Below are 24,936 nucleotides of genomic sequence, written 5' to 3'. Positions count from 1 at the left end.
TTTATAATAGAATGAAAATAAACTTTAAGCCTCAGAAATTTAAAATATGCATTATTAATTAAATTTTAGAATTTGTTATAAAATTTAATGGTTAACTATATGGATAAATGAAAATCATAATAATGCATAAATATATATTTATCATAAATATTAAAATTTTATTAATTTAAACAATTAAATTCTTATTTATATTTAACTATGTAGAGCAAGCAAATATACTTTGTACTTATTTTTTCTTTTATAATTTTTTTTTGAAAACTCTCAAATCCAATAGTATTATTATATGAATTTATGAAAATAAATGTAAAAAACAGAGCCCTAACTGTAGATCCTGGCGATATAAATTTGGTACAGATGTCAAGAAGCAACTACAAATCCAACCGTCAAATCACCTCACCTCCATGAATCCGATGGCTGTAGATTGTTCTACTCTCGACAAGAAAGCTGTGCGTGTAAAATCACAAGGAGAGAGAGAGAGAGAGAGCGACAGATAGAGATAGAAACAAAAAGAGCGAACTTTCGAGTTCTCAAACTTCTTCCTTTAACCAAAAGAAAAAGGCGTCCAATTTCCACTTTGAAATCGCAGAAGAGCGGAGGAAAAATCCCAAATCCCTAATTTTTCAATTTCTAACCCCACCAACATCAATTCAAATCAGCCCTCGACGCCCAAACCCGCTTCCCCAAATCCACCGCTCCATTTTATCTTTTTCTGAACCTTTATTTTTTCATTTCATACCGGCAAATTTGAACTGCAGGACGAAGAGCTAGAGCGGAACACAGCGGAGCGAGTAAGAGGCGATGCGGCGGAGACGTACGGTCACACCGCCGCCCTGCAGCCCAATTGCCGACGTTTCAACTCGCTGGAGCCATAGATGCATACAAACAACCACCGCCACCGACTGAGGAGCTGCCCGGACTTCTTCGTTCCTGACAAGCCCTCTTTCAAGAATGTCGTTTTCAAGATGCAGCCCGCTGACCAAACCCTAAACATAGATCCCACCCCTTATCGTTCCAGCTCCAGCTCCCGCTCCCCGTCCCCTTCCCGTGCTTTCGGCCACGACGTCACGGCTCTTCTCTCCGACGAGCTCCTGCTTCGCATTCTCTCGGCTGTTCGTGGCTCCCACCTCGTTTCCATCGGTCTTGTATCGAAGCGATGGCTCCGTCTTGTCGATCGACTTCGTCGCTCCCTTACCCTGCTCGACTGGTCCTTCTTAGCTGGTCATTCGCGCCGCCTCACCGCTCGTTTCCAGGAACTCACTGAAGTTGACCTCGTTCCTGCCGCTTTCCGACCCCCATCGTCGTCCTCACCAGTCATACTCACTCGCGGCCACTACTCCCTCCAAATGGACCCTCTTTCCTCCCACTCTGTTGGCGATCTCCCCTTGCTTGACTCCCAATCCATTAACAATGGACTGGACGTGCTTGCCCGTGGCTGCCCTGCCTTGCAGAGACTCTGCACTGTCGCTCCCTTAGAAACCGAGTTCGGGCTCGCCACCGTTGCGCTTGAGTGCGCCACTCTCCAGTCGCTTGAGCTGCACCGCTGCACCGACACAGCCCTCCGTCCCATCTCTGCCTTTAAAAACCTCCAGATTTTGCGATTGGTGGCATCAGTGGATGGGCTTTATGCTGGTCCAGGGGTGACAGACATTGGGCTTACTATACTTGCCCATGGATGTAAGAGGCTCGTGAAGCTGGAACTGGGCGGCTGTGAAGCTAGCTTTGATGGAATCAGTGCAATCGGACATTGCTGTGCAATGCTGGAAGAGCTTACAATTTGCGATGATAGCAAGATGGAGGGAGGATGGCTTGCAGCCCTATTATACTGTGGGAATTTGAGGACTCTTAGGTTGCAAAGTTGCAGGAATGTTGTTAGTTTGGCAGGGCCTATGGAGCATCTTGGATGTTGCCCTACAATCGAGCGGCTGCAGCTGCAGCGGTGCCAATTGAGGGATAAAACAAGCTTGAAAGCACTGTTTGTGGTTTGTGAGAACGTGAAAGAGATTGGCTTTCATAGTTGTTGGGGACTTGACAATGATATCTTTAGAATTTCAAGCATCCTCAGGTATCTTCGCATTATTTTGTCTCTATAAATTTTTATATAGTTCAATTTCTAAATCATCTTATTCTTTGGTTTGTTTAAACCACACATAGATTATTATTATTTTTGTTTTTGAGGTGGTGTGCATTTAAGGCTGTGAACATTCTCTTCTCATTAGAGCTGTCCCTACCCTGACCCAATATTGGATTGAGTTTGGTATTGCTTTATCTCAATTTGAGCTAGACTCGCTTATTGATTTTGATTTGAGCTCGATTCAAGCCAAAAAATGATTGTTTAATATGAGTAAAAAAATTTCCTATATTGCTATCCGAACTTCATGCATGCTACATAATAGAATGATAGATGCTTGCAAGCATTCATGTATGCTTGCATAAGTACTTGGAAATATAAATAATAGAAAAATTTACATACATCCCATTTTATTTTATGTTAACACCCAAAACATTAATATTACATGCTTACCACCCATATACAACTTTAATATCAAATATACCACTCATAAATTCATTTCTATCATTCATACAATCTTATAAACTTTAATGTTTCTTTCCATGCACTCAAATTTGTTCTATGAGTGGTAGGCATGTAATATTAATGTTTTGGATGTTATATATGTAAATATCATAAAATAAAGTGGTATGTATGTAACTAAATAATAACATGCTTGCATTATTCCCATATGATTTTAAAGCTGACCCAATTCTAATCTAGACTCTTCTCGATTTGAGCTTGGCTTGGCTCATTAATAAGTTTTTCATCATGATTAAAGGCAGATTCAAACCTCGTTAGATTCAAGTGATCTTTCATCTCCTAACAAAGTTCTTCTACATAGGTGAACACAATTATATATTTCCTTTTCTTTTTTTTCCTAGTCCATGTATCCTCTTTCCTTTCCGAACTTTTTTACTTTAACATTTAGCAAAACAGAGCCTTTACATATATTTTAAAATTGACACTTATCTTAATGTGCTTTTGCATACAAGTCTTGCTTTTTTTAAATATGTCAAGAGCAAACAATTACATGGGGAAGTTTTTGGATATTAAGGATTCAAGAAACACAAATATTTCCATTTTATTTAATGAGAACTTTGGAAAATGTTATTTGCAAAGATTAAAATCAATGTAAGGCTTTTTTCATGTTTTTTTTGGAGTTAATTTATGTATAATGTATAGAATGCAGTATTATACCATTAGTATATACTTAATGTGGTATGAGAAGCCATTTTGTAGTTATTTTATCTAAATGTTAAAAAAAAAATGTTGTTGTGTGATTTCTTTTGAAAAAAATGATCGGAAAAAAATGATCAAAATATAGAGTTTGCATTTACACTTGCTATATCATAATGTTGAGCAACATATATGTCACACCCATGGGTCTAGAAGGCAACATGCCTTGGTAATTGATGCAACAAAATAATAGCGCAAAGACACAACCTTCCTTTCTTACAACATAAATAAATATAAACAAGATAACAATAATATTAAAACAAAGGCACACTACAACTTATAAAAACTTAAGAAGAAGGATACAATGGTAAGGTAACTTGTGGAGAGAATAATTAGGTAGAAGACTTAGAAGAAGAAGTAAGTAGGGAAGAAGAAGCTCTCAAGCTTTGAAAGAAAACCTTCAGGTTTTAGAGACAAAATAAGGTTCAACCACCTCCTCCAACAACATCCAACTACCCCTATAAATAGGGAAAGGAAACCAACAAACACTTAAAGTAGCCGCCCAAATTAGCCAATCAAAACAGAGGGAAAACCCAGGAAAAAGGCACGACTAGCCCAAGAACCGAACGGACAAGCAGCCCAATAGCCAACCATAATCGGAACAGCCAAGAAACCCAACATAAACCAATGAAAAAGGCACGGCAGGCTCAGGAATCAAACATCCAGGCACCCAACAACCATCCAAACACCAAACAACAAAAAGGAAATGGGTCAAGCCCATTAAGCTAATTTTAGCCCAACATTAAATATCCAAGGAAATGTTTTTTTTTCCTACATCAGTAACATAGGGTGTGATGTGGGGATATGAAATATGTTTTGATCTCAAAAGAAAAAATTCATACATAGATAATATAAGTGTAACATAAGAGTAAGCAACGGTAAGTAAATTACCATTTGTTAAAGCGTAAATAGAAAATTCAAAGGAACAACAATAAAAAAATTGAAAGAAGTAGAAACAACAATAAATGAAGTGGATTCCTACCTCATTTATTATTTTTTCTATTTCATCTCATTTCATTATTATGAATTATAATTAGAGTGTATCAATTAACTAGGAACAACAATAAATGAAAAGAAATATAATTACACAAATTGAAATAGAATATAAATAGACTACTACAAAAATTATCAAATGAGATCCTATTGCTGAGAAGTTTGCTCTTATGGTAATAGTCCACCAAGCACTTGGGTAGAACATGCTATAAGAAATGTTAACAAAGAGTGAGTTTAAGAATTCAATCCCTGCAACTAATCACTATCTATTAAAGCATAAACAAGAGGTTGCAGGGGCATGCAATGTGAACAATAGAGTTGACACAAACAACTTTATTATAGCATGTTATCATGTCATCCTAGAATAAGGTTGTGATAAGATTTCAATATATGAATAAGCAAGTTTCTAATATGGTGATGTTTATAATCAGTGAGTATGATAACTACAATAAATGCAAATTATATTCTATCACATCCAAATGCAACCTTATTAGGTATTGTCATACATCTCATAATATAACTCATCAATCATTCATCATTTTTTATTTATATATATTTACATATTTATAGTCAATTTTATTAAAACTCCATAAAATTTGGAATGTAAGCACCTACAAAGGAAATTCAATGATTTGTTATTGAGTTGTATCTTTGTGTTGTCGTTAAATGAGTTTGTTAGCCCAACTAGTCAATATCCAAAAGGGTTCTACATTCAGGCATACAATTTCTATGTTTGTCATAAACAAGTTTTTAAACAGGTTTTATATCTTCGATATGACTTTCTATTTTATAACAAAATATGATTTGTAGAAATCAAATTTATCGCATTTAATAGTAGGGGTGTCAAAATGAGTTTTCGTATCGGGTTCAAGTCTAGCCCGAAACTGACCTGCTTCCAACTGCTCTAACTCAATTAGGCAAACGGGTCAGAATTTTAGACTCGAACCTGACTCACCGAGTTTTTGGGTGGACCCGACCCAACCCGCGAACCCGCAATCGTGCAATGATGAGAGCGCGAGCTTGGGTGAGGAAGTTGAGCGCAGGACATTGGGACGAGTAGGGGCAAGCACGAGGCAAGGCACGATTCGAGCGCGGGAGGGGGTTGTGGTTCCAGGCTGCGAGCGTGGGACGAGGTCACTCTACTATGCAGGAGATGACTAGGTCAGTTTCGGGTTATGTTTAGGTTTTAGGGTTAACTCGATATGGATTTACAATCGGGTCAGAATTTGACACCCGAATTCGACCCGTTTCCTAAGCGAGTTGATCCGAACCCAGAAGTTTTGGGTTGGGTTCTCGATTCATGTTGAATAGTGACACCCTTATGTAATAGAAATAATGTGCATGAAAAATAGATCTTCTATTATAGGAAATAAAGTTAACATATGGGAGTTTATGTAGTAATAAACCAAAATAAACCAATTTATGCAATTGGTTATTTTATTATGATCATAAAAACATATTTAAAATCATGCGTGTAATAGATAATTGTAAAATAAAGGCATGATTGACAATTTAATCGAATATCTGAGAACCTAATTTATGTAATACAAATTCCGGCGTAATGAAAAAGTGATATTTTTATTTATAATAAATAACAATTACTTACAACGAGTGGAATGAACTCTAAATTCAATTGAGGTCTAGTAAATTTCACCAAGCAAAAGCTTTAAAAAAGCAAAATCAATCAATTATAAGTATGCATATGGAGGCATAAAAAATAATTATTCTAATATGATAGATATATCCTAGTATATCTAAGTTAGCCACCATCACTTATATTGATTATCGCAAAGATTCAATCTATATTATGATCCAACTGGTCATATCAGGTTAACAATCAACTTGAAGGTACCTTACAAACAAATCTAAATTAAGAAAATATCTACAATACACAATTAAAATACAAGAGAAAATAAGGTTTAATGTAATCGAACATTAGTTACACAAATTCTTAAATAAAGACATTGAAAATTAAGTTTTAGTTGATAGAATACAGCCCACAAAATATAGGTTTTCCTATAATCAACTTGAAGTAATCATTGCAATGATCTATCCCAAATTTGTGAAGTCAAGATTTCTCCATTCAATTCCCAACACAAATAATAATTTTAAAATGCCTAACTAAAACATAAATAATTTGTTATTTGTTATGTTTTCAATAATAGATATTACATAAGTATCTGTTTGTATTCATGTATTAAATCAATTATAAATATAAATTTATGAGTTGAGAAGATAAAAGAAGAATAAGAAGAAGCTCACTTATATTTGGAGGGAAAGCAAGAAAGGAGAAGACTTCTCTATTGTTAGCTTCCGGTCGAAAGAGGAAGAAGGGTTGACAGTTAGGACTTCAGAAGAAAGAAGAGGGTGTAGATGGTTGTTGTTGGCTGCTCGGAAGAAAGGGATGAGATATGAGTGTGATAGCCTAGTTCTATGATGCACAGACACGGACACGACGACATGGATACGACACGACACGGGATACGTCAGTTATTAAAAATATAGGACACAGACACGGGTTGGACACGGTATTATAGTTTTTATATTTAAAAAATAGAGTATAAAAATTTAATAAGTATAATTTTAAAAATAATTTAAAAATAATAAGTCATTTAACTAGAATTTGTGCTTAAAATGATTAGTATTAGGATGTCGAGAGTCAGGCGTCGATGCCGTTTATCAATCATCGAGAGATGAGATGAAAATACCTTCACTGCCAAAAATAAATGAAAATGAAAATATTCGATGATTGGGTATTAAGTGTGTACGTTTATTTGATATTGTGGATAGGAAATAAGAAATTTAGTTTAAATTCCGTCAAATATAAGAAATTATATTTACAAAATTTCATAAAATATTTAAGATACGCATGTCGGACATGCGTGTCCAATTTGTGTTTAATATTTTTTAATCGGACATGTTTTCGGCGTGTCCGACACTTGTCGGAGTGTCAGGCGAGTGTCGTGTCGGATACGACGTCGGACACTGCACGCCTCTTTGAGGAGAAGTGTCGGTGCATCATAGGCCTAGTTCTTCCCCTTAAATCACATCTTAGGCAGCTAGAGGAGGGATCAACTCAATTTCTACATTGATTGCAGGAGGAAGAGGTTTGGTTGGGGCAAAATGCCTGAAGAAGGGAGTTCGGGATCGGGGGTTTCACATGGGGTTTAAGGTCGGGCAGGTCCGGTACGAGTTTATTAGGACCCGGTTCAAGTTATTACAATGTACATATGAGCAACGCACAACATAGAGGTTAATGCATATGATATCACTGTTTCAAATTGCTTTTCTATATCAAGCAGTCTTCCTCAGCATTGTGCCCTGTATATTCAGAAATTTCTTTCACGGCGTTTATATTTTGTCATATCCATTAATGATTCTTGATCCATCACTCAAGGAGGGAAATGCAATTTAGTTATGGAGATGCTTTTAAGCGCATTTGAATTTTTTTCCCTCTAGCGGAGTACATATTTTTGTTGCCATCATATAAGTGAAGTAGAGTATATCTAGGGTTTATATGAAGTTAATTTTGGATGAGTTTGACCAACCATGAATAAGTGATTATAATGTTTTTGCTTGGCCTTAACTCTGTTCTGAATTTATATCAGTTTTGTTTCTAACTTGAATCGGCCAATTCTTCGATTTAGAATTGTCTTAAATCATTTAAAGTATTCAAAATTAACCAATATTGGGTCCCATTTTACACCATATAGTTCAAATTATGGTCAGCATGTTCGTCGCATCAATCCAAAAATGAAGGTGATACACCAAATACTTTTTGTTTGTTTTTCAGAACTGTAATAAGTGCAATGGAAAACATTCCAGTTAAATTAGGTTTGCAGGAGAATTGATTGTTGAAAGTATGAGATTAATATGACTAGTATTTTTAAGTTTGTTTTTTGGAAACAATAACTCAGAGCAATAGAAAACATCCCAGTTGAAAAACTAAGCATTTGGTATCATATTATAAAACAGGAAAATTTGTTTTTTGAAGTACATTCATCTTCACTTTTAGGAAATTTTTAATATCTTATGGAACCCCTTGGAAAATGTTAAAATCCAATTAGAGCGAGGAGTCAGCTTTATCTTAGAAATAGCAATAAAACCTAAATCATAGGATGGAGCGCTTATTCTTGGTAGCCTAATATGCTTCAAAATTTAATGGTGTCTAGAGACACCTAAGAAATAGAGAAATTGCTAATAAAACACCACCACCACATAAGTTTTGACTAGTTTAAAATTGTTTCTATGAAAATTATTTTAAGTGGTAGTCTTCTAGTGGATTTGAGCATAGTTGTTCGATTTCTTGTAAATATATACATATGAATCATCTCTTACGAGACCAATCTTTACCGCTATGCGTACATTTGATATCCACCATTAATAATAAATATGGCTTCATTCTAACAATAACATCAAGAATATGATTAGTATTACTATTGGTAAAATATGAATATGACTTAGTGGATGTGAAACCAAAATGATGTGGAAATAGAAGAATTAAAGACATCAATTAATGGTTCATTTTATAAATACTAACTAACAAAATAAGTTCACCTACGTCTTTAAGACATTAGAAAATTCAACAAACTTATATGAAGGCTCATTCTTATGATATCACAACCCTAATTTTGCATTGATCTTTCTTCAGAATATGATATTCTTCTTTAAACTAGTAGAAACTTCATTTAATTCAAATATAACATTATTTAACTCGTCATAAATCAAAAGATCATTTACCTTGTCTATTGAGTTTTCAAAAGCCACGAAGCATTATTTGTATCCTTTTGTTTAGATCTAGATGTGCTCTCCTCTTCTCTAGGGTCCACCCAAGTGACTCATAGAGCTTCCCCTTTGTGAAATGATGTTCCATCTTCTCTTCCATTATTCATGGAAAACTACATTAAAACTTTACAAGAATTATCACAACTTGACAGTTACATAGGATTATGAACAAAATAATGCATACAACTTGCGACCTAATAGGAATTATCAGTTACAATTTTATAAGCACATATTGTAACCAATTAAAGCTGAAAAAATACTCATACATATCTGAACTCTTTAATAATAAAAACAAGTTATATAGAAATCAAATATATTCCAAATGATGAACCAACAGATACCTAAAAATGTTTTAAAACCATAAACTGTTCCACCATTTGAGCCAATATCACCCTAAGCTAATTCATGAAATTGTTACCTCCTTTTGGGTCATGGTTGTAAAACCAAAATAGTCAGTTGCTTTGTTTGGAGTAGAGAAATATTAGGAAGAGGACACAAGTTGCTCTGTCTAAAGTGAGAGAGATGGGAGGTGCGGCTCGTTGTTATTTCTTTATGGCGGCAGGCTCGATTATTTGGTGATGCACCCTAAGCTAATTCATGAAATTGTTACCTCCTTTTGGGTCATGATTGTAAGACCAAAAGAGTCAGTTGCTTTGTCTGGAGTAGAGAAATATTAGGAAGACGACACAAGTTGCTCTCTCTAAAGTGAGAGAGATGGGGGCTGCGGCTCGTTGTTATTTCTTTATGGCGGCTGGCTCGATTATTTGGTGATGCATAACTTAAGAAACGAGCAGCTGACAAGCTATGGCAACTTAATGTTGGTCGGAGCCTAATGAGTTTTTCCTAACCATAGAAGGGAAATAGGACTACAGGAGGAAGGTAATTACATAAATAAGGTCTTCTTGTCGAGATAAAATGAACATTAGCGTAGATTGTTGCTTAGGGTTATGCCTTCAACTAGAATAAACGTGCAGATTCCCAAGAAATATGCCTGACTTGGAGATATTTAGTTTTGAATGTAGCATATTGTTAGGCGGGCCCCTCCGGTCCTTACTTACTCTAGGCGGGCCCCACATGGAGTTAATTCAAGGGTTGGAGGGAAAATTTGAATGGAAAGGGGGGGAAATTTGAATAGAAGGGCTGTTTACTCAAGTATTTCCTATCACATATGTAGCATTTGATAATCATCAAGCAAATCTAGTCATAGATTTTGTGCTTCTTGTAAAATATTTTATGAGTCGTCACAAATAGGCCATCTTTCTTGTTGAAGATATCTCTTGAATCCACCATCAGCTATGGAGTAATCTCATAATCCAAAATAGCCTGAGGAATAAGTTGTATAAAAGTATCTAGTAGAGAATTGAACGTGGATTCATAATGAAGAGTTGGAAAAGGAGAATAATTTAAGGAAGTGATAATAGGCTCATGAAATAAATTAAGTATGATACATTGAAAATTCTATAAATATCATTATTTTTTGAAATTTCTGCATGATCATCCATGGGAATAATGTCAATAAGTAATTCATAAAAAATTACGTTTTCATATTGTTTATGTTGATTTATCAATACATCGGATATGGTTGGTTTATTTTCACATTTAGAAATAATTTCAATTACTACAGAAGTTTAAATTCGAATTCTATCTTATGCTGAATTTCAATTTTATATTCAAAATTTGACTAATGATCAAACGTAGACTCTTGTTCATAAACATGATCTAATATAGGTGCTTATTCAGATTCAACATCATTAGATGTAGATCCAAATTATAACTATAAATTATTTTTGAATCTAAAATATCATCAAAATAATATTCTTGAGGTACAATTTATTGAATATGATCATATTTAATCATGGTTGATTATTGAAGTTTTCCTTAAGAATAAGTATGGGTGCACCATCTTACCAAAAGAGTAGTTATAATATTCTTGAATATGCAAAGCCATGTGTAAAATCTTTTTAATTTTTTGGTCAATTGTCTATTTCATCATAAACCCTTAACAAATTATAGTAACAAAATAATCAAATGATGAATAATTTTTAGCTAAAACACTTGTAAACCTTGCAATAGTTAAACACACCATATCTACCTTGCTTACATTCCTTAAATTTATCATGTAATTGATTTCTATATTAAATAAATGATATATATTACTCTTTAACTTGTGCTTGACAACTTAACAACAACACTTCATCAAAATGATAATACATGTCCTATTGATTTTTATTGGGCACATTTAACTCTTTTTGAATTAGATGAATAATATTTTTAAGGAAAATTTTTGAATCATTAATCCACATAAAAAAGGATTAAAATCATATCTTCCATCGAATATAAGAATATAATTTTGGACATAATAATTTATCCTATTTTGTTTAAATATTTCATTTATTAATTTTTTTTACTAACCTAGCCATTAACAGTGTTTACTCAGCAGGGCTCTTAGGCAATATGAGAGTTTGAGGTTTGAAAATAATAACATTTATATTACTCTACAAACCAGCTAAGAAAGAAAAGACACAAGATTTAAAGAGTGGTTCAACCGAGTGTCTTATGTCTTCTACATAGAGAGTCCGAGAAAATATTCACTATTTAAGGAGACTAGAGTGCAATGGATGAATCTTAGTGAGTGCAAACAATTTCTCCAAGAGATAAAGAAAGAGTTATAATAAATTAGTGGTGAGAGTCAATATGATGTGTGCACTTTTGCTTAGAACCCTTTATGTTGTATTTATCATAGCGCATTTATTGGAACATGAGCTAAGCCTTCAAAAAATGAAGTAGATCGAAGTGCCCATTGTTCGCATATTCATTGTTATAAATAATAAATATGAAAATTATAGTATGTTTACCATTTAGTGTCTTTTTCTAATAAAGATCCTTAAAACTATTGTACATGAATCTCCTTAGAGGGATTACTATGCTAGATACTATCCTAAAAGATACCAAATTATTGAGAGTATACCAGAGAGCTTGCCCGAGAGCTCTACTTTGCAAATAAAAAAATCCCAATATTAATGATTATTTTCACATGAATCATAAAGGTTGCTTTTGAGACTTGAACAAATTTTGAGGATTAAAATCCCCCCACCCCTCGATGTTATAAATAATAAATATGGCAATTATACTATTTTTTCCCATTTAGTGTCTTTTTTTAATAAAGGTCACTAATAATATTGCACATGATTCTCCTGAGAGGAATTACCATATTAGATACTATCCTAGAAGATACCAAACTATTGAGAATATATCATAGAGTCTGCTTGAGAGGTCTACTCTGAAAAAAAAAAAAATCTCAATAGTAAAAATTCCTTGCACGTGTACTATGAGACTTGAGCAAATTTTGAGGGTTATAACCCCCCCCCACCCTGCGCGCGCGCGCACACACATACAAAAACCTCTTGTAGGGCTTTAAAATGTTTATATTTTGCCTCCTATCCTTCACAAACTCGTTGCTCTCTCAAGGTTGTTATTTAGATTCCTCGTTGCAAAATTTCCCCCTTCTTTATGTATATTGAGCAAATAAGGCTAAAGAGTCTAGGATGAAATGAGAATGCCCAAGATACTTCCAATCTTCTTTGTGAATCATGTTTCTATATCTTCCATGGAAAATAGTTAACTCATGAATAATCCAAACCACTTGATTCGAAACTTGACGAGGATGAAGATTTGGTTGAGGGGTTTAGATTTCTAGTTTAATAAGTTCAAAACACCATCACCACCAATGAAGATGGTGATCTATTTAAAGAATGCCATTCACTGATATAAATCCATTCCTTGTGACTTTTGATTTTCCCCTTGAAGAGGGTGATGATGATGAACAAGATGAAAAATAAGATGATGAAGCAATTGATTCATCTTATTGTTCTATCTTCCCTTCTCATGATTGATGACATAGCTATAGAAAGTGGAGACGTTCAACCCCTTGTCTAGATGGTGAAATTTTTTTATAGATCCATAAAGAAATAAGTGAAGTTACAATTAGAAAAAAATTTAAGTCAATAATTTTTAATAAGTTAAAAGATCTCATACCTTCATTCTTACGTACTCCCTTCTCTTTCGGCGATGTGATACAAATAGGAATTGCAAGGAATTAGAAAATTTGTTGTAGAGATTGCCACTCTAGGGTTAATGTATCACAATATTTTATTTTTGAAATTCTCAATTGTAATTTGCTTTGGCATGCGATTACAAGCTAGGGTAACAAGACAATTAAAATAGTAATCAAGAGTAAAGTAAAACTAGCTATGCCGTAACAAGAATCCATAGATTAATGTCTAGAACATGCACATTGAGTTTCCTTAACTTATTTTCTTTATGGCTTAGCAGAAGAAGAAGCTTAGCACTATTGACGATGCCACCAAAAGATAAAGGGAGTTTACGAGACCGTCCAGAGAAAAGCTAGCCGGAGTTGGAGTGGGTGGACGATGTAGAAGTTGCCTGTGGATTGGAGGATTGTTGTCGTCGATGGCGTTCGTCAAGGAGAAGAGTATTCCGTGATCCATATCCGGATCGGTCGTGCATAGTAAGAAATGAACCAAAGGGAAGTGAACCTTCTTCCTTGGATAGTATGTGAAGCAAGAGAGCAGGGAGACAATGGGGAAAAAGGGATTGAGAATTTCGGCTAGGGTTAGGGTTGAGGTTCTCTTGAGTTTGCTATTAATTTGGTGGGAGGGACATAACAAAATCTGAAGTTTTAATTCAGAATTTTAGAAGGGACAGGGAGAAAATTTGAAATTTGAATGTCCACTACTTGAGGACTAGGTGAGCGGTTTTTCCTTGGAGTGGGAGGGCTTTGATTGAAAGCCTTAATGGGAAGCAATTAATGAGATAGGGAGAGAGGGGAGGGCCGGCCTAATGAGGAGGGAAAAAGTGTCCACATACAATGTATGTGGACCAATGCATTAATTGTTGATGGGGGAATTAAATCTGAAATTTAATTTCAGATGGAGGAGATTAGGGAGGTTTCCTATCTTGGGTTTATTGATAAGGAGAGAATTTGAATTCAAATGATTTTGAATTCAAATAAAAAGGAACTTTCCAAATCAATGCATGGATACTTTAGGAAAGTTTTAGGAGGCAATTTGAATGGGAAATCCAAGGTTGGCCCTAGGTTGGTCGGCGGCTATGGCTATGGCCGGACAAGTCGACGGCTAGGGGAGAGGATGGATCTTGGGCCGATGGAGGGATGGGTTTGGCGGTGGGGGCTTGGACCGTGGGTTGGGATAAGAGGGAAGGCCGGTGGTGGAGGGTGGTGGATGGCCGACGGGTATGGGGGAAAGAAGAAGGGGTTTTGGCTGTAGGAAGCAAAGGAGGAAAGAGAGGTGGAGGCTTGGGAAGAGAAGAAGAAAATCACGAGCTCGGATCCCTTCGGCTGTTGGTGGGTATTGCACTTCCCTCTCATAGGGATCTCACCAAATTCCTCTCAAGAACACTCAAAACTCAAGGGAACAAGAAAGTAGTAATTTTTCCATTCACCAATAATTCAATACAATAGAGAGGACCCTTATATATAGGCCTCAACATAACAAAAGAAAAAGGACTAAAGTGTCATCCGAGCTACAACATCGAACTAACTACCCATAGCGACAAAATAGGAAATACTGAAATATAAAATAAATTAATACATAGAATGCATAAAAAATAAAGGCTCCTAATCGTAGCTGTCGATCTATGCTACCTCCTCTAATAAACATGCTAGAACCTCCTGCTGATGTCTCCATCATTCGGTGGTAAAGATTTGTGATTCGAGAAGAAAGTGGAACTGTTAAGATGAATTATTTGAATTAAGTAAGATGATGAATACTTGTAGGATGAGTATGGAGCTGTCGAACAAAGGGGTCTTTCTACTTCAAACAATAAAATGCATGAATATGTTAATAAATTGTACATCTAAATAGGAGTGAGATGATCTTCTAGACAATCTAAACAACATTTAAGATAAGTTTTGGCTAGCTAATTCAGAATAACCCGACTAACAAACAGGGGTGAATTTTCAGAAATAGGTTCATTGTAGTGCGACTCAGATACCTTTCCTTGAGGCGCTTTTAAACCTTGGCATTCCAGGTTTACGTTTAAAGATGATAGACGATATTAAAATGATGGTTGCCCGGTACAATGTTTCTAGTATATCAACAGATATTGAAGACTATGCAACGACAGAGAGAATTATTAAAAAAGATAAGCATTAAAAAGTTGAAGGTAGTGGAAACAATATTTCTCTAGAGTTGACCATCATACCATCATAGGATTTCATAATGTATATTTTTTATGTATTTTTTTCAAGATTTATCCTTTTATGAATTAATGATGTTATTTCTCAATTCCAACTATTTAAATTGGGCTTGATATTGAATTTGAGCAATATTTTCCCTCTATTAATCTTTAAGAAAGCTATAAAATTGATATTTAATGATACAAGGTAGGCTTTAATGCATAAATTGTGAATGTATTCCCTTAAAGATGTATGATGCATTGCATTATGTACTTGGTTTCTTGAGAATGATTCATCTTGAGATAAGTTTCTTGATTCATTAAATATTATAATAAAATTTTCTTAATATCCATAAACATTATCTCGGCAAAAATTTGCATTCATGATTTTCATGCTGGTGCTCAAAATTTTTGTGATGATAAATAATGTGGTGTTATGATTGAGGTTGTAGAACTCCGGAAAGCGGGGAGTTGTAGAAGCCGTTTAAGGCTTTGTTTGGGATGGCTTTCTTATTGCTTCTTAAAGCAGCTTTTTAGTAACAAAAAATTATTTTTTGTACTAAAAAGTTGTTTTAAGAAGCAATAAGAAAGCCGTCTCAAAATGAAGCCTAAGATTGAGGTTGGTTGGTTGAAATTTTCTTACGTTTCTTTGTGAGGCTTCATTGTTTATTTAAAATCAGTATTTATGTTAAGTGCTAGTTAAATGCTTCAGAAACTTCTTGGTTGCACATTCAGAACGATTGAGATTTCAGGAAATTTGCAATTGCTAATGATATGATTTGCTTGAACTTATAATCAGAAACTAGCCAGAATCAATCATCCTTAATTGACTCTTGAATGTTAATTAAAAAATTTAGCAAGTTTCTGTCTTTCGCAGGAGGGTGAAGCTTCTATCACTAGAGGGATGTTCGAAGATAACAACAGAGGGACTGGAATCAGTAATACTGTCTTGGAAGGATTTGCAAAGCCTCACAGTAGTCTCCTGCAACAGCATCAGAGATGATGAAGTTAGTCCTGCTCTTTCAGGTTTGTTCTCTATCCTCAAAGAGTTCAAGTGGCGACCAGACTCCAGGTCTGTTCTTTCCATGAATCTTCAAGGAACAGGAATGGGGAAGAAAGGAGGAAAGTTCTTCAGGAGATTGCGTGGCTGAACCTCAATTCCTTCCTTCCCTTCAAAAGAGGTCGATCGCAAGGTTTCGGTTATCGATCGAATCTGTTTTTAAGAGGAACGGAGTCTTTGTAAGTGATCGAGAATGTTGGTTGAGTTCAAAGCTGAATCTTGGCCAAGCACACAATTTTGTGCTTCTTGATGTGGTAAAAAAGTAGAGTTTTTTTTTCATTGTTGCAGGTAGAAGATGAAGAAGAAAACTGTTGTTTTTTAGAAGGTTTTATGCACCTTCCATCAATAAATCTGACAGAATGTCTTAATGAAAGATATTTCATGATAGCATTTAGATGTATACATATATAATACGTTAACTTTGATGGTTTATGCAGTAACTCAAATACTATTAGATCATCTCCAACCATTCAGCAAACAATCTAATGGAGGCCCTCAAACGTCGCAACCGAACGCCTTTTCCTCCGCCATTTGATCGCGGATGAACAGTACGACGCCAATATTGGGGTCGCACTGTTCATATGTGCCATTTTTTTGTCTCTACCGAATTTGCGGAAGAAGACGCGAAAGAAGATAGCGACGGTTAGGGGACAAAATGACGTTCGATTGGAGATAAATTATAACACTTTTTGGTTTCATTACATTTTGGAGTGAAAAATGAGATTTTATGTTAGAGATGCCCTTAGTGCGGAATGAGGGAAGCAACTTTTGTTCCTTCCCTATGTTTTCTATCTAATTTCTTTCAATTTTCTTGCCAGTAAAATTTAGAACTTTGACACTGCATTTACAGGTTGTGTTGAATTGATTCGTTTCCACTGTAGGAATTATGCGTGAAATTATTTTTCTGCAGGACTAAGTTCGTAATTAGGAATGACCTTAGGAGAGTAGAGGTATTAGATTTGATTATGTTAAGAAAGGTAGGGGTAGACCTAAAAAGACTTGGTTAGAAAATATTAGGAATGACCTTTCTTTATTAGATTTAAACGAGAATTTGACTTTTAATAGGACACAATGGAGAAAAAGGATTCATGTAGCCGACCCCACGTAGTGGGATAAAGGCTTGATGTTGTTGTTGTTGTTATACTAAGTTCGTAATTACTGCTATAGGTGTAAATGAAACAAGTCAAGAGGCGAGCCGAGCTCAAGTCATTCCTGATTTGAGCTTTATTTTGATTAATTAAATCTAGCTAGAACTCAAACTCAAGCCTTATTTTATGAGTAAATGAGTTTGAGCTGGCTCATTTGCTATAAGAATAAGAACAAAAAAATAATTATTAATTAAATAATTATTATAATAAAATGATTAAAAGAATGATAAATAAGAAAAATAATAAAAAATAATTTAAAATAAAAAAGTAATATAATTTTTAAATATTTTTAATAATTTTGAACTTATATTTTAAAAATATTCTATACTATATATTTTTTTAATCAGTCAACTTACAAATTATAATGAGTGATTAAGTTTAAATTTAACTCATTAGATCATCTAGCTCAACTCAATACTCGCTTTCAGACTCGCCAACTCTTTGAACATCTCCAGCTTGCTCTCAAATTGAACAAAACTTTATACTAATAATTTAAGAAAAGAATCAAATTGATCCCAAATTTTAGTATGGATTAATTTAATACATAAAAATATCAACTTAACCTTTTGATTTTTAAATTTCAATGAAAATAATATTTTCATAAAATTACTTAGATTCCTACTTAAAAAATTAAGGGATTGACATCAAAATTCTAAATAATCTGAAATAGAAATAATTTTGTTAAGAATTATGGGATCATTTTTAAACTTAATTTAATAAAAAAAACTCAATTTTTTTCCAGCACATCAGAATAAAAATTACATCCTTGTAATCACCAAGAGATAATATAATTTCAATCAATGAAATTTAAGAAATACTATAAATACAAATATTTTGTAATACGTTTATCAAAGGGGGAAAATTTACAATCATTGATTATCATACAGTAATACTTAAAAAAAATATATGTGATGGATCGCAAAATTTATATTGGATGCCTGAAGAACTTCATAATCTTATTACAGCAGTTAAGCAAAGTTGAATTAACGATAAAGCAACACTGAATGAATCAGTTCTTTATCCAAAAAAAAATCAAAGAGAAAATAATTTACTCCGCAGATATGAGCAGTTGTGCTTCTAAAGCAGTACAAAATGCTCCTCTTGACTAAAAAACCCAAAAAACAAAAGCATGTAACCAATGCTTCAGCTGCAACTGTCACCTTGGCACCGATAAACCAACCTCTACAAGAAATGTACAAAATTGTAAGCTACATTGAAAAAAAAATATATTTATAATCTCAGAATTTTGAGAAATATTATATAAACAGACTGAAACATAAAGAGAACAATATGCGATTTCAGCTTTAAAATTTTGAGTAAAACTTGTTTACTCTAGAAGGGGCGGCGGCAAAGAGAGAGGGAGAGGAGTGGTGTCCACTAAAATTTTAAATTCAAACTCTTTGAAGGGAAAGGAGGGGGCGGGCAAGGACTCCTTAGTCATTTGACTTGATTAATTAATTGTATGACAGAATTAGGGTTAGCGTTATATTTTAATTATTGAATTCTCTTAGGTTTTTCTTCTTGGAGTCTTGGACTCTAGATTCATCGTCTAGAGATTAGGAAAGATCAATCCTCCTCTCGAATTGAGGATCAATTGTATCTTGCTTTGATTCTTCTTTCCATTAATTTAGGGTTCAGCAATAAAACTACTATTTGGTGTTATTTTCCCTCAGATTTTATGAGTTTGTTCGCTCAATTTATCTCCATTGATAGAAAAACTTGAGATCTATAAGTATTTCCTATCGAAAACATGCTTATCCATAGATTAATATTATTAAACTAAACAGGGTAATGGATGATATAGTAGATTTGGCTGATGAAAAACAAGTGCAAATAGAAGTAAGAGCCCACCTTCAGAAAAAGAAAGGAGTTGAAGCAAAATGTATCACGTGCCCTCATTTCCATCTGGAGAAAGGTCGACAGTGTTACCCTTCAAACTCTTACAAGGGTTTAAAAAAGTCATGCTTCCGTAATAGAATATGCGCAGAGGATGGAAATTTTCATATCTACCCGACGCAGTCATTACCAAATTATGTAAATGTAGTAATGTACTCAAGCAAAATGCAGCACAAAATCATATGGTTTTCATATAAACAAGCAGGCTCAAGTAAAAGTTGTAGTGTTTGTTGCATAGGTTGAACCATCTAAACCTACATTGGATTCTAAATGTTCTTAGCATAGAGATTATGTCTCATCAATATGTGCTTCAATAAATACTTTTAAGTAATAAAGCAAGCAAGTATTACAAAATCATTCATCAAATGCATTTGAAGAGTTTTAAAAGTATTTCAATTATTCTTTTATGGTGTACTACCATACCCCTACTTGTATATCCAACTAAAAATTGTCTACAATTCATAGACTTATCAAACAGGCAGAATATCCCATAAGTCCAAAAGTCAATCCTATAAAGCACCCTTCAATGGGAATGCAGATTAAGAAAATGATAATAAAATGGAAAATAATGCCAAATCTCATATATAAATTGAATCTAAATTTGAGTTTGAATCATGATGTGACTTTATAACAATAAATATTAATCAATGTCTTCGATTCTTCTATTTTCACCTGCTTTTGGTTTACATTCAGTACACCATTTTCACGAATTATTTAGATATTAGTATTGATCAAGTTTCATAAGTTGTCAATGAAAATGACATCGTGTTCACTTATGTGATGCCAAAAGACATATATGTCAATGATGCAAAATGGTCCGTACCTTGGCACATGGTGCGGCGCATCAAAATGGTGTGCGCTATTTGCCAGATGCATGGGCAATGGTGTGTGGCGCAAATAATGCGCGCCATTTTATTGATATGTTATAAATTTCAAATTATAAATTAAAATTATAATTTATAAAGTTTATATATTAATATTAAATTTTTTAAATTAAATATCAAATTAATAAATAAAAATAATATTTTATCTTTAAGCTTTTTTAGGAATTAAAGCTTTTATTTTTATTATTTGGTAGGATTTAGGATAAAACATGTTTAAATCTTGCTCAAATATATCAATATAAGGTTATGTAGGATTTAGAGTTGTTATTTTTACTGTTTGACAAGATATTTATGCTTAAATTTTGCTTAATCAACATATTGTTTGTTATTTAATGGTATTTTGTACTAATTTATATTTTTAAATTATTTTATATTTTGTGTCATATTTAAAATGACGTGCACTATGCCGCGTGTTGTGCCATGGCTCCACGAAAAACTTTATGTTGTGACGTGCCATTTAAGATTTAAGGGATTTAATGAAACTATATTTACTAAATATCTTCAAATCCCTCAAATATTTCGATCAAGAACTAAAGAGTTTAGTGATTATGTCGGATTACGAAATTGGGAAACCGAACAGCACTACCATCAATATTTATTTAACTCTATTAAATCCTACTTGAATAGAATTTATCAAATCCAAAATTACTAAATCATAATTTCAACCAAACAACCCCTTTGCTTTATGAGGTATATGCAAAAGTTTGCGAACACATGTTAAAGACATTAAATTGGCCTTTTACATGTTTATACGTACTTGCAATTCATTATTCTTCATTCTAGAGTCTAATTCTTAAACAACTGCAAGAATGATGAGTCTCTTAGATTGTTAAAGCATAAAGCAATCTGCCAGACTTTTCTTTCACTTTTATCCCTTTCTTCCATTACTTTCTTCATCTCCTTTTCCTTTATCATAATTAATTGAAATTTGAAAGTTAGATAAGCTACAATCTAATTTCTTTTTCCTGCATGAATTTTTTTTCCTTGTGTGGCCTTCATGATCTTTATTTTTTCTTTATTTCTATGAGAATCTAAATATTTTAACTTGATTGGAATTATGAGCAGTTTTGATTTTCAATGAATTTGGTAAATCATTGTTTTGAGATTAATAGTTCATTTTAACACGAAATTTGCAAGCTTGCTATTTTGATAGATCACAACCAAATATATGCCGCATGATAGTTGTGCATCAAACCCTAGCCTAGAGCATCTGAAATTGTTGAGTGCCTGAGTATGCTTAAATGAAGCTAGTTGATAATTAATATAAAGAGGGAGCATATGCATTATCAAAAGACTATAGGATCACGTACTGCTATGGATATATACTTGAATCAAAGAAGAAAATGTGACAAAAGAATGAGATAACATAAATAGAATGATGCCTTGGTTTGATAACATGCCCTCAACAGTGAAAAAGCTATCCTTAATAAATTAAAATACACACGCCAGGCTTTCCACCTAATCAATACACATTTCTCTGTGGCAAAAATATTTGCAAACCATGAAGTTATATGCACAGTTTTCACTATACCTATGAATGATTAGTCATTATTACATGAACAAAAATGTTTCTTACAATCATACTTGGTAATTTGGAGAGCAAAAGGCAGGAACTTGAGGGCAAATTTATCATTTCAAGCACTCGATAATTCATGTGCCTGCAGGAACCAAATACCTTTGTTGGTTGTTTCAGATCAGAAAGCAGATTTAAGCCACTTTTTCCCCATATAAGCATGAAAGAAAATTTTAAATTTTAAAAAATAATAAATAAAATTCCTCCAAATTTGATAAAATAGCATTTTCATCGTCACAAATAACTACTGATATGCTGACCCAGACAGATCCTATGAATCTAGATAAAATAAGACATGATAGAATAAAGAAAAAACAATTTCTGGATCCATCCAAGAGAAAATAGCGTCGCAAATGAATGGAAAACTTCGCTTTTTAGAAGCCACTAAACAATATTTTTCCATTGTTTTCATAATTACTACAATAACTTGTTCACCGCACGAATAAAGAAACAAAATCAAATGTTCCACGTAAATAAGATTAACTTAAAGCTAAAAAAATGTTGATAGTAATTACTATTGAGTTTCATACACATACAGGCTATGAATACAATATTGGGAAAAAAATCACGATTATTTATGCCTTATTACTCTAACATAGTACTTAATATAGCTCTCTCAAAAGTGTAAAAAGGTAGTGATTCTTCTAGTCAATTCATTAACAATAAGTTATTAAAATCTCAACCCTCAAACTTTCTTGCACTAAATGGAGCAACCTGTGGTTCCTTGACTACCAAGTATAAGGGCACCATTTTTATGTAGCCAATCGCTCTCTACATGGCCTCTCCATGATTCAAGTTTGCCATCCTAATATTCTCCTACGCTTGGTCGAGAACCTAATCCCCTCATATATTGCCTTGCTCAACTTTTTATATCAATCATCAAACCAAACTTAATAAAGTTAATAATACTATGAACTAACCATTCAAATATTCTCACTCCAAGACAAGTCAGGTGATATTATAATCTTCATTAATAGACTGCTTTGGGATCACAAAACCTCCCTAATCACACCGCCTTCCTAATTGCTGAAAGTTTCAATTCTCAGAAAGAAACGATGAAAGAGGGTAGACAAAAAAATGCACTACAAAATGAAGAAGTTGGCTTAAACTCAATGCCAAAAAAAAAAAAAAAACAAGACAATCCTATCAATTGAAAAATGAAGGAACAGTAGCAAGGTAGAAAACCATAACTTCAACAGGATTGTTGTACAAACTGCTTATCTAAGATAAAGCTAAATCTAAGTTGCAACAAGGCAAGATAAATGGATTAAATCAAATTAGAAGCTCACTAACTCACTGGAAACAACTACATACAAGATCAATTATCAACATAGAAGCACACTACCGCAAAAAACAGATGCTACCCATATACCTACAAAAAACAGAACAAAACTATATAAAATAGACAAACAAGGATAAGGAGGACCAGTATCACGAGACAAAGGTTTCACACACATACCTTGAGATCCCACCTTGAACATAAAAAGCAATTCAAACGAGGAAAAGGTTTGGATATTTGAAAAATAATGTGAATGATGTTGCAATTATCATACTATTTGATTTGGGTATTTGAAAAATAATAAGTAGCAATGTTGCCAGTGCTCAAATAAGAGCAAGCCTAGTTCAAATAAAATAAGTTCAAAACCAGTTACACTCACTATAGAAGCATGTAACTTGATGTGATAACTAAGTATACACCTTTTTTATATACTAGTTAAATCACAACAAATGATTGGCAAGCAATGATTATTCAGTGCATTAGAGCATTCAGATTGACTTAGCAAGGCTAAAATCAAGGTGTCAAGCAAAAAAGAATTTTGCATTGAAGCGTAAAGCTCAAACAAAATGTCCCCTTAGGTTAATTGAAGAGCACATATGCAAGAACGTTACAAATATTAAACTATTTAAAAAGCGTATACAAATCAAAATTTTGAAGTGAGCTATGGAATTTTAAGTCAAATATTAACAAAGAAAAATATCACTAACTAGTAAGAAATAGCTAACGAATGGGTCTGAGTGGCAAACAACTTAGACACGTAGTATATTAACCCAACATTGAACCGTTCATCTTCAACCAAGGAGGAGTCAATAGAGCATTGCATGCTCTACAAAGAAATGATAAAGATTGCAATTTGCTGCTTCTACTACAGTTTATGGTAAGCACGGTAATTTGAGGAGCGTTGCACAACACTTAAAGTGCTTGCTTTTGTGTTTTTAATAATGTCTTTGCAAATGAGAAACAAAGCAACTAACAATTTTGCAATCAACAACCTCGGCCTAGTTCTATAATCAATCCACCCACACAACCCCGCCCCCCAGGTCCCCAGGTCAACGTAGTTGTACTAACCCCGCAATCAAATCTAATTGATCACTTTTAATGCCAATAAGATCAAACAAACAAAAGAGCTAGGCATTTTTTAATGGAGAAGCAGGCGGCAAGTAGGCAACATCGATGTCAAGGTATAACTAGTTACGGAGCAGTTGAAAGACTCACTGAAAAACCAACAATATTAGAGGCCGGGAGAGGTGCGGCAGAGGGTACCCTGTGAGATATCTCGACAGCTCCGAGAAGTAAAGCTCAGCCTCGACGTCAGCCTCGCCGCTGCAACTGCGCTGTGCAGCGGATACATGGATCCAGCACAGGACCCCAATTCCACTGGAGGTCTACGAAAATGAATTCATAACCGTTATAAACTTCTTGTAAAAATAATGTGAATGAAATGACCTAAAACTTAGTATCTGAATAAACCACCGCGAGAGAGCACGGAATCGGTGAATGGGTGAATGGAAGGCGGTTCCGGCGTCTGCCCCAGTAGCGGTCCGGGCGTATCCAGCGGTGGAGGAGTTTGTTGGTGGCGGACGCCGACCGGCGATGTTTGCTTTGGAGACGTGTGATCGTAGAGAAGACAGGGAGCTGCGATTCAGAGATCTGAGGCATGTGGAAGCCATTGAGATAACTTGGATCGAGGAAAAGTAGAGAGTTGAGAGTTTAGGGTTTCCGAAAGGGGTCTTGCAGTTTAGAGAGAAAAATCCTATCGTGGATGCACTGGTTTTTGCAAGGGTTTTATGCTTCGTTTGGGGAAGAATTATGGTGT

At 34.2% G+C, this 24,936-nt stretch overlaps 2 protein-coding genes across 6 annotated transcripts; one reads left to right on the top strand and one right to left on the bottom strand.

The window, feature by feature from the left end:
* Nucleotides 1-339: 339 nt before the first annotated feature.
* LOC110116077 (F-box protein At5g51380) lies at nucleotides 340-16,744 on the top strand. The gene is made up of 2 exons (XM_020849529.2): nucleotides 340-2,062; nucleotides 16,158-16,744. Exons 1-2 carry the CDS (start codon nucleotides 873-875, stop codon nucleotides 16,429-16,431), a joined length of 1,464 nt encoding a protein of 487 aa, XP_020705188.1. The 5' UTR covers nucleotides 340-872; the 3' UTR covers nucleotides 16,432-16,744.
* Nucleotides 16,745-18,381: 1,637 nt separating this feature from the next.
* Nucleotides 18,382-24,936, bottom strand: LOC110116082 (protein NUCLEAR FUSION DEFECTIVE 6, chloroplastic/mitochondrial). 5 transcript variants are annotated; one of them, XR_002305415.2, is made up of 4 exons: nucleotides 24,594-24,936; nucleotides 24,384-24,505; nucleotides 21,853-21,926; nucleotides 18,382-18,670 (listed from the first exon to the last, which is right to left on the bottom strand). XR_002305415.2 is itself a non-coding variant. In XM_020849540.2 (4 exons), exons 1-3 carry the CDS (start codon nucleotides 24,788-24,790, stop codon nucleotides 19,374-19,376), a joined length of 339 nt encoding a protein of 112 aa, XP_020705199.1. In that variant the 5' UTR covers nucleotides 24,791-24,936; the 3' UTR covers nucleotides 18,382-18,670; nucleotides 19,340-19,373. The 5 variants fall into 5 exon arrangements, 4 of the variants coding, with proteins under 4 accessions (XP_020705199.1, XP_020705194.1, XP_020705197.1 ...); XM_020849540.2 differs by lacking the exon at nucleotides 21,853-21,926 and adding an exon at nucleotides 19,340-19,393; XM_020849535.2 differs by lacking the exon at nucleotides 21,853-21,926 and having other exon boundaries at nucleotides 24,336-24,505.

This window comes from Dendrobium catenatum, unplaced genomic scaffold (genome assembly GCF_001605985.2).
Source record: "Dendrobium catenatum unplaced genomic scaffold, ASM160598v2 fragScaff_scaffold_1639, whole genome shotgun sequence".
Taxonomy (NCBI): domain Eukaryota; kingdom Viridiplantae; phylum Streptophyta; class Magnoliopsida; order Asparagales; family Orchidaceae; genus Dendrobium; species Dendrobium catenatum.
The sequence above is the reverse complement of the archived record's forward strand: the minus strand, read 5'-3'. Positions and strand labels throughout refer to the sequence as shown.

Bases quoted from the DNA above. Each gene is read 5' to 3' on its own strand.
- LOC110116082 (XM_020849535.2), bottom strand. From the start codon at position 24,790: ATGGCTTCCACATGCCTCAGATCTCTGAATCGCAGCTCCCTGTCTTCT. The intron at 24,506-24,593 runs GTGGTTTATTCA...TCATTTTCGTAG, and splicing joins CGATTCCGTGCTCTCTCGCG to ACCTCCAGTGGAATTGGGGT.
- LOC110116077 (XM_020849529.2), top strand. From the start codon at position 873: ATGCATACAAACAACCACCGCCACCGACTGAGGAGCTGCCCGGACTTC. The intron at 2,063-16,157 runs GTATCTTCGCAT...TGTCTTTCGCAG, and splicing joins AGAATTTCAAGCATCCTCAG to GAGGGTGAAGCTTCTATCAC.